This window comes from Physeter macrocephalus, chromosome 18, assembly GCF_002837175.3.
Source record: "Physeter macrocephalus isolate SW-GA chromosome 18, ASM283717v5, whole genome shotgun sequence".
Lineage (NCBI taxonomy): Eukaryota > Metazoa > Chordata > Mammalia > Artiodactyla > Physeteridae > Physeter > Physeter macrocephalus.
In genome coordinates, this window is record NC_041231.1 from 823,581 (window position 1) to 833,525 (window position 9,945).

General features: G+C 63.1%; 1 protein-coding gene across 1 annotated transcript; it reads right to left on the reverse strand.

Moving 5' to 3' along the window:
- Nucleotides 1-1,099: 1,099 nt before the first annotated feature.
- FGF3 (fibroblast growth factor 3) lies at nt 1,100-8,932 on the reverse strand. The gene is made up of 3 exons (XM_024133118.1): nt 8,713-8,932; nt 6,368-6,471; nt 1,100-1,420 (listed from the first exon to the last, which is right to left on the reverse strand). The coding sequence occupies exons 1-3, from the start codon at nt 8,930-8,932 to the stop codon at nt 1,100-1,102; spliced, it is 645 nt and encodes a 214-aa protein (XP_023988886.1).
- Nucleotides 8,933-9,945: the final 1,013 nt, after the last annotated feature.

A 9,945-nucleotide genomic window follows, 5' to 3' on the forward strand; every position in this document is an offset into this window, starting at 1 on the left:
GAGGATGAAGGAGGCCGGGGATGGCCGCACCCGGCCTGCAGCTCAGGCTGCTCAAAATAGTCCACGGAGAAGCACACAGCTTCAGGAGAGAGGGAGTTTGGGGGATTTCTTTTTTTTTTTTTTTTTTTTTTTTTTGCGGTACGCGGGCCTCTCCGTCCCCTGCGTCGGCAGGCGGACTCTCGACCACCGCGCCACCAGGGAAGCCCGGGATTTCTAAACAAAGTAGATCTCTCTGTTTCTCTTTCTCCACACATGTGCACATCTATGCACAACCAGGAACACACGAACACACAGACATGCATACACTCACGCACACACGCACAGGCACAGGAACATAACCACACACACGCAAGCACTCAGGGGAATTCACACACACGCGCGCATTAGCTTCTTCTTTCCATCCACACAAACCATCTATCAGTTTCAAAAAAATACTGACTTTCAAACCCAGGGGATTAAAATGCATCTTTCGGCCAGTTTCTCAGAATACAATCTTACATCTGAAAGCATCGATTTGGCACGGACTCTGCCATCATCATAAGCAAACATGTGCAAGTAAAAACTACAAGTGTTTCCTCAGGCTGCATCATTATCTGTTAAATAACAAAGCAGAATAAAATACTTTAATGTTTTGATCACACACAGCCCCCGCCCCCATTGTCCCACGGCTGCCCTGCAGGGAGATGCCTCAGTCGGCCCGACGTGGGTGGTCGGGGTCCTCCGGGCCGACGTAAACCCACAGGTGTCCCGGTTTCAAGCAGCCCCCTCCGAGCCACGACGCGGGGCCCCTAGCTCCGACGTGACCCTTGTTTGAGAGAAGCAGGAAGAGCTGAGAACGTGCTCTCTTGGCCCTGGAAACGGCAGCCAGCTCTGATGCAGCCAGGGGCAGGGCAGAGGAGAGTCCGAGACGGATCCCTGCACACCCTGGGTCAGCTTCGACCGTGGACACAAGGCGTCCGTCGGCTGGTCCGCACCCTCCAACCAGGCGGCCTGAGCTCGGAGCCCAGCCGTGGGGCAGGGATGCTCGAAGCCTCCGCTCCCCGGGCCGGGGCTAAGCCCGGCCTCCCCGGACCCGCAGCCTCCTCCGCTGCCGCCGCCGTCAGGGCTGGGGGGCCCTGCCTGGCGGCCGGGACTGGCTGTCGCGGAGCCCGGCCGCGGCCTGGAGCAGCCTCACCATCTCGTGGTCCTTGTGGTCCAGCACCCGAGGCAGGAACAGCGAGGACCTCTGCGTGCGGCGCGTCTTGAAGCCCCTGCGGGGCCGGCCCTTGCCGTTCACAGACACGTACCACAGTCTCTCGGCGCTGGGCTGGCGCCGGGTCCCACGCCCGCCGGGCAGCGTGCGGTACAGCCGGGAGGCGTACGTGTTGTAGCCCAGCTCGTGGATGCGCTCCACGAACTCACACTCGGCGTTGTAGCTCTCCTGTGGGGCGGGCGGGGGCCAAGGTCAGCGGCACAGAGGCCCGAGGGCGTGGGCAGGGAGGGACGCCCTTAGCAGGGGTCTGTGCCAGCCCGGGGCAGGGTGGGGAAGGTGGGTCCCTGCCCTCTTGCAGGCGGGTGTCTGGAGGAACAAGGGTGCAAACTCAGAATGTAAAAGGAGCTTTCACCAGTGTCCCCGCGGGCGGCTGTGGGGTCTCTCCAGTCAGGGGCTAGAGGAGGGGTGGGTATGCCTTACGCCAGCTCAGCTGTGGGTGGAGGGCATGCCAAGGGCCATCCCCCAAACTGCTTCCCTCCCCGCACGGTGCCAAGGGGCAGGGCTGGGGGCGCAGGGGAAGCTGCGCAGAAAGACTGGCCTTCCCTCCTGGGACTGGCCGCGGGGCAGGAGCAGGGGACCCTCGGGGTCTGCCTCCATCTGCGCGGGGGGAGGGGGGCAGCTGCCGAGTGCAGGTGGCCCAGCGGACTGCAGCCCCACTCTCAGGGGTCACAGGCTGCTCGGGGCCAGATCCACGCATTGGGAAGCTCGGGACCCCCAAAGACCTCAGGAAGCAAGATGTTAAGCACCGAACGCCTCTTCCCAATGACACAGGAGGCCAGAGACGAGGCTGGAGAGCTTTGGTTGAATCGGGCTGGTGGTGGCTCCCCTATAACTCCCACCCCTCCTCTCTGCTCTCCAGACCCTCAGTGGAGGCCCAGAGCTCCTTGGGTCTGAGTACGGACTCCATTGCCCGAGACCAACTTCCAGACTTTACAGATGGGGAAACTGAGGCCCAGGGGTGGTGCCAGACCCCAGACCACAGAGGAATCTGACGCCCTTCTGGCCTGTGCCCACCCCCTGCCCTCTGGGGTGGGTGGGCTCAGGGCAGACCTGCCCCACCCTCATGCCGGGCATGCTGCATTAACATCTAATCCTCCACCCCTTCAGCCCCCCTGCACTGAGCTTCTGTGAAAAACTCAGCGGCTGAACCAACTCTCCTCCCAGGCCCCTCTGTCCTGGAGAAGGTACGCGCTCCAGGGCTGAGGCCCGTCGCCCAGGGGCCCTGGCGGGCTTGCTCTTTGCTGGGACAATTGGGGGGCCACCAGAGGGGTACAGTCCTGTGAGCCTCAAAGGGCAAGGGGCTCAGGTCCTATGGAAGGGGTTCTCGGGGGCAGGGCATTTGTTTGCGTCTTGTAGGGGCTCCTGGGTTGGGGGGTCTAAGATCACCCGGAAAAAGGCATCGCAGACTCACCGTGACAACAGTTCCCAATGGCAGTCCCATCCCTGCGGTCCCACCTCAGACTCTGCTCCACACGTGCCGCCCCCAGAGTCCCCCCAGCCCTGGGCTCCGCCAGCTAAAATTCCATTTGTCGCCATCAGCCTGCGCCCCCGGGGATGCTGCTCTTCCTGCTTGGCTCGCCAGCACCTGGGGCTGCTGTTCCGGGAGAGTCGGCAGGGGCAGGGCGGAGGTGGGGACCAGGCAGGGCGCACAGAGCGGCCGGATACCTTCCCAGCGGGGTGACGTTCGGAGGGGAGGGCGTTTGGGAGCAGGAACACCGCACGCAGTGAGCGCACAGGCAAAGGCGCGGGCACGGGGGTGAGCGGCAGGGCCCGCCCCGGAGGACCAAGGGCTCCAGAGCCTGCGGTGGGGACACGGGCCGTGGAGTGGCCGTGGGTGGTGGGAGCAGACGGTGCTCTGGGGGGTTCCTCCGTGAGCTGAGCTGAGGAACCTGGGTGATAATCTGTGGGTCATGGGGAGTTCCCAGAGGCTGTCACGTGAGTGGATTTTCATTTTAGGGAGATCCCTGAGCAGGTACCTAGCATAGAGTATGACATACGGTAAGCGCCTAGGACAGTGAGGAGTGAAGGAATGAGTACCAGATGGATGGATGGAAGGATAAGTGGGTGGATGGATGGATGGATGGATGGGTGGCTGGATGGATGGATGGGTGGATGGATGGATGGATGGATGGATGGATGGAAGGATAAGTGGATGGATGGATGGATGGATGGATGGAAGGATAAGTGGATGGATGGATGGATGGGTGGATGGATGGATGGATGGATGGATGGATGGATGGATGGATGGATGGATGGATGGATGGATGGATGGATGGATGGATGGATGGATGGATGGATGGATGGATGGATGGATGGATGGATGGATGGATGGATGGATGGATGGATGGATGGATGGATGGATGGATGGATGGAAGGATAAGTGGATGGATGGATGCTGACATCTAGCAGTTGATCAATATATATTTGTTGGATTAATGGGTGATAAATGGATGGATGCGTGGATGGATGGATGGATGGATGGGTGGAAGGATAAGTGGATGGATGGATGGATGCGTGGATGGATGGATGGATGGATGGATGGAAGGATAAGTGGATGGATGGATGGATGGATGCTGATGGATGGATGGAAGGAAGGAAGGAAGGATAGGTAGATGGATGGATGGACGTTGACAGATGGATGGATGGATGGATGGATGGATGGATGGATGTTGATAGGTGGGTGGACGGATGGGTGGACTGGAAGGAGGAGACCCTGGAGGCCAGTAGCTGGGTCCCAAGGCTGTTGTGACGGTCCAGCTGGGAGATGATGAGGGCCTGAGTTTAAGGGCACTGGCCACAGGAATAAGGCAGCGGGGGGCAGAAATTGAAGAGAGAGATTCAGGAAGTATATTCAAGGACTTGGTGATGGACTGAATGTGGGGCTGAGAGAGAAGGAGGAGTCCACTAGGACTCCCAGCTGACCTTGGGCTTGAGTGAGTGGCCGGTGGGGTAACAATTACGGCAGAGGAGTCAGGGGAGTTGCTGGGTTGTTGGGGTGTGCTACCCTCTGCCAGGGCGGTCTCTGTCCTCTGCTGTCAGGACATTTTTGGGGGCATCTATAACTCAGAAGGGAGATCAGTGCTAGAATTGGGGGCTGTGAGGGTGCAGGGGCCACTGACTCACAGAGTGCATGAGCTAGCCTGGAGCATGGGAAGCAGGGTGATGGCAAAGACCAGGGAAGTCAGACAGCCGAGAGGCAGGGCAGTGGGGGCAGCACTGGCAGGCGAATGGGTGGCGGCGGGATGGGGACGGGGGGCAGGTGGCAGGGGTGGCACCCAGGCTGCCTCACCTCCCAGGTTATCTGCAAAGCGGTGAGGCCTTCCCTGCCAGGTGCTCTGAAAAGTTCCACCCCGTCCAGCTAGACCTCCTGGCTATCCCGGGTGGGCCCAAGAACCTCTTCTCCGTCTCCAAAGCCACCACTGTCAGCTTTCAGGGACAGAAGCCACAGGGAGATTCTGACCCACTGGGATCCCCCAGGGCACGCTTTGTTCCGTCCCCCAAAGCCCTGGGCCTGGGTCTTCCATGGAAGAGATGGCAGAGACCTGAGATTTCCTTCCTGATTCAGCCCTACCTGCCCCACTCTGTGAACTTTCCCAGCGTGAGCAGAGGCCCTCTCTGGTCCGTAAGACCTGCACAAGCACTGCAGGCCAGTGAGGTGTGCCCTCTGCATAAGGGATGGGAGCAACTGTGGGTGGTCTGAGACCATTTCAGGGAAGAGAAAGTCAGTTCTGCTCACTTGACACCGGGGCCGCAGGGCCGGAGGGGTCTGGAGAGCCACCGCCCACCTCAAGAAAAGTCAGACCAGACCCCGGGCTAAGGGCGTGTCCTTATAAACCACGACTGGTGTCCGCAGACTCTAGAAGCACATACAGAAAAGGCTGGGCATCCAAGGGTCCCTCCTCTCAGACACAGCTTCTGTCAAAGGGCCTCGGGGTCAGAGAAAACAAATGGGTACATTCCAACTTCTGCATTTCCTTTAGCAAAGCCGTGAAAAATCTGTGATGAAATAATATGCTTAAAGGAGGAGTCCCCTGCAATTCTTTTTTTTGCGGTACGCGGGCCTCTCACTGTTGTGGCCTCTCCCGTTGCGGAGCACAGGCTCCGGACACGCAGGCTCAGCGGCCATGGCTCACGGGCCCAGCCGCTCCGCGGCATGTGGGATCTTCCCGGACCGGGGCACGAACCCGTGTCCCCTGCATCGGCAGGCGGACGCGCAACCACTGCGCCACCAGGGAAGCCCACTCCTGCAGTTCTTGATCGCTCTTTGCCTGACTTCAGAGGGGCGGGGACATGTTGGTGTGTGATTCCCCTGCAAACACGACTGAATGGAGAAAGGTAACTGCAGGGAGATGGTCCTCGGCTGCGTCGTCTAGGTGACGCGTGGATGGAAAACCTCTCACTGCTCAGGGAGTATCAGCCAAATGGCATGTAATGACTGGTTGGAGGTAGCGAATTTCCCAGTACATGTATTTCACTCCATGCATTCCCCGCCCTTGGGGGAGGGGCACTGCCAATGCCCACAGAGTTACAGGACACTTCTCGTTGCAGAGACCCAGGCGGTGCATAGACTGGGCTCCAGACCTGTGTGTCTGGGACTTGGGTCCTGTCTCCCTTCCTCCTGGCTCCCTTTTATGAACTCACAGCTCTTGCCTTTCCACGCTTGGGAAGACCTGGCTGTGCCATGGCTGAGCTCTCTCCCAGGAGAGCCCTGCGGAGCCCACAGAAGAGCTTTTGCCCAACGCACATCCTTGTTTCATCCCAAGGCCCGCTAGAGTCCATTTATCTTGGTAGAAACTTGGGGGACAATCTCTCCCCTACTCTCAGCTACCTTGAAGGTGACCACAGGATGGCTGGAGGAACATTTTCTAACCGGACAGCACTGGAGAACATAGGACGTGTCTACCTCCCAGCCAAGAGCTGCCTCTAAACAGAAGCAGCCATAAGAGCATTGGTCGAGGGGCCACGGGACCTGGGGTTCTGGTCCCAGCTCGGTCCTGCATGCCCCCGGACAAAGCATCCAACTGCCCATGTCCCCTTATGTCCTCTGATGTGATGTTCAAGGGAGATGGCTGCTCCACCTGTGCCCACCGTCCCCACGTGAGCAACCGGACTCACCGAAGCATAGAGCCGTCCCTTCTTGTTCATGGCCAAGTACCGCCCGGAGAAGAGCCCCTTGATGGCCACAACGCCCACCTCCACTGCTGTTATCTCCAGGATACCTGGGAAGAGTCAGGAAGGCCCATCACTCCCTCCACCACCTCCCACAGAGCCCAGAGGGGAGGGCTGAGGCCCGATGGCCCTGCCCAAAGCCAAGCCCAGCTCCGGGAGGGGGAGGTGAGGGCAGCACACGCCCAAAGGGGGTGACTTTGGAAGTTCAGGGGAGGGAGAAACGCCTGGGTGGGAGGTGCAGGAGAAAAATTCAAACCTGGGAGGGAAATAATAAAACTAGTATTTCTCCATGCTGACTCTGCAGGACATGGAGCCCCTTGGAGCCTCTCCGCTACTCGGGGAGCTGGTTTCATGATGGGCGGGACAAGCAAGCTGAGACCGCCGGGCTGTGTGACTTGCCCAAGGCCGTGCCCGGGTGTTTGAGCTGCGATTCAAAGCCCTGCTGCAGATAGCGGTGTCTGGACTCCCCTGCTCACTGGAGTGCTAGGAGAGGCCCGGGAGAGGAAGCTGGGCCCTTGGTGAGGTGAGTTGATAATGGAATCCACTGGCGTATTTTGGGTGCCACCCAAACCCGCTGGCAACGTACGTGGGCGTGAGATCATTGTCTCGGGCCTGTATGCAGGTTACAGGATGTTGGCAGGAAGCCGGGTTAGACCCCGGAGCTCACAAAGGGAAGCCACCTGCGCTCACCGCTCTCCACTGAATGTAAGAAAGGTGAAATCTCCCCCGACGCCTCCCTTTTGGACCCGAAAGCACTATTTTCCGGGGGCCTGCAGCGAAGCCCCAGGTGGGGCCAGTGTCCCCCGAGAATGGCTCCGAGGAAGGGCGGCTGGGGCAACAGCCGGTGCCCTCTCCAGGGGGCGCATCTCTGGCAGTGCGTCTGGCCCCGAACACGTCAGCCATCACAGGACCCAGACGCGGGCCGCCGGAGGCTTGTGCGGAGCGTACGCGGGTGCAGGATGCGGGCCTCTCGCGTCCCCGGGACGCAGGCTGGGCGGATTCCGCGGCGCCGGCCGGAAAACCAGAGAAGCGCGCGTCTGGATGCGGGACGGGGGCGGCTGCAGGCGCGCGCCCTCCTCCCTCAGCCTATGGGCTGCCCGCCCTGGATGCCTCAAGAATTGGGATGCTCTGCGACTCCAAGGGGGAGGCCGGATTTGGAGAGAAACGAGGTATCGCACCAGGCGCGCGCAGGCGCTCCCGTCACCCCGTCCTGAGCGCAGGGACGTCCGGGCACCATTTGGCTCCCACCGCGCGGCTCCGGAGGCGTCTCTGCCGAAGACGCCCTCGCAGGGCTGCGGCTTTCCCGGAGGAAGTAGAGTTTTCCGGCCGCCGCCTTGAATCCACCGCACCACTTCCTGCGCCCGGGGAGGGAGCAGAGCGCGGCTCGCAGCGGAGGATCCCCGAGACCCTGGCCACACTCCCACGCTCCCCACTGAGTTCCTGCCTCGGGCCTCGTGCTCCCCACCGAGCGGAGCTGCTTCGAGTCCCCCTGGCCTTGCGCTCGTCCAAGGGCGGAGGCGGGGGTCCCCAGGCCGAAGGAGCCCAACCCTGGAGCCTCGCGGGACCCCGGCTCCAGCGCAGTCCGGGCGCGGGTCCCGGCTGCTGGGCGCGGTGAAAGTGTATCTGCGCCCCCAGACCCAGGCAGACGCCCCTGCGTGCTCCTAAGCCGCAACCCGCGGCCCCCCACCCGGCGGCCGGGGCGCGCACCCGGCCTGTCTCTCTGCGGCCAAAGGTAGAGGCGGGACGGCTGGGGATTCCGGCCTGGGGACACGATTCTCTATCCGCGCGGCCGCCTCCCCAGAGCCCCGCTCTGTCCGGGCGAGTGTCCTCCGGGCAGAGGCGGCGCGGGGCGGCCGCGAGGGCGGAGGGGATGACGGGGCGCCCCGGGGCGCCGGAGGAGGAGAAATCGCCAACATAATAAAGAGGATGATAAATGCCTTGTCCGGGGCCTTTTCTCCGAAAAACTCAAAGGGCTCAAACTTGGCAGGACCCCCGAACCCAGCCGAGCAGGGAGCCCCCGGGCGGCCTACCTCGCAGCCCCTCGGACGAACGGGCGGGGTTCGGGGGGCAGGCGCGGCCAGGCCAGCCGGCCCGACGGCGGGCAGCCACCGCCCCCGAGCCCTCTTCGGACGTGTCCCCCCGCCCCCCCAGCTCCACTCTCGCTCTTCTCCCGGACGCTGAGGGAGGCCAGGGGACCCCGGCGGCCTCCCTCTGGCAGCAGGGCCGGTCTGCCTGCCGGGGCACCCTTCGCGCACCAAGCCCTCCCGGGCGCCGCGGGGCCGCACACTCACTGTAGGCGCTGTTCTCCAGGCTGCCGTTGACGCGGCCGCTCGGGTGAAGCTGGAGGTGGTACCTGGTGGCGCAGTAGAGCTTGCGGCGCCGGGGCGCCCCGCCGAGGTGCTCGTAGACTCCGCCGCGGCCGCCCGCATCGCGCCGCGGCCGCGCGCCGGGGCCCGCGGCCGGCCAGCCGGGCTCCAGCAGGCTGAGCAGCAGAAGCCAGATCAGGCCCATCGCGGCATCGCGCCCGCCCCGCGGCGGCGGCGGCTGCAGCAGAGCGCGGCGCCCACGGAAGGGACGGCGGCGGAGCCGGGGCGAGGCGCGCGGAGCCGGCTCCGCGGGGCGGGGGGAGGGGAGCGGAGAGGAGGGGCGGGGGCGGGGGGAGCGAGAAAGAGAGATCCTTTAATTTTCACCCGGGATCGGGTGAAATTTCCGTTGCTGCGCAAAGAGCTGAAAGCAAAGACGGTTGGGCAACAAAAGGCCGACGTGGCCCCCAGGCGGAGGCGCGGGAGGGGCGGGAGGCCGGGCGGGTGGGGGGCCCGGCGGGGCGCGGGGTTCGGGCCGGCCGCCGCCGGCGCACACCCGACCCCCGCGGCCAGCCGTCGAGCCGCGGCTCCGCTCCGCCGCGCGGCCCGCGCCGCCGTGCGCCCTCCCGGCTCTGAAAGGTCCCTTCCCCGCCCCTCCCCCGCCCCCTCCCTCAGACCAATTATGCCTCCGAAAATTATAGACCGCGGCCTCGAGGCGACCGCCCCAGGCCCTGTCACCCCCGCCCGCCCCCCATCAATCCCAGGGCACAATGGGAACGCCGCCGGTGACTGATGTCCGCGAAAACAACTTGCGGGGAAGTCGCGCTGACAAACGCCCATTAAAGGCGGCGCATAATGAAGGGGGCTGAGGGGCACGGCGGAGGGGGGGGGGGCCTGGGCGCGGGCGCGCGTGGGGGACCCCAAGGTTCTGACTGCGCCCAGGGCTCCGGGTTGCAGCCAGGACGCTGTTCTCGGCGGCCCGAGGCTCGGCGGGACCGGTCGGGAGGTGCTGTATCCCGTCGCGCACCCCAACCGGGCAGATCGGGAAGGGTGAGGTTTGCGCTGGGAGGGTCCTGTCCCCACAGCAGGCCAGAGAGCGCGCTGGGGAGGTAGGAGCGGGGCAGGAGAGCCAGAGAAAGGGGCACAGAGTCAGAGAGCCCTAAAGCAAGAGAGCCAGACACAGAAAGACAGGGAGAAAGACCTCAGAGAACGGGAGAGAAT

Coding starts and splice junctions, on each gene's coding strand:
- FGF3 (XM_024133118.1), bottom strand. CDS start 8,932: ATGGGCCTGATCTGGCTTCTGCTGCTCAGCCTGCTGGAGCCCGGCTGG. Junction 6,472..8,712: donor CCTGGAGAACAGCGCCTACA/GTGAGTGTGCGG, acceptor GACTCTTCCCAG/GTATCCTGGAGATAACAGCA. Junction 1,421..6,367: donor AGGGACGGCTCTATGCTTCG/GTGAGTCCGGTT, acceptor CCCGCCCCACAG/GAGAGCTACAACGCCGAGTG.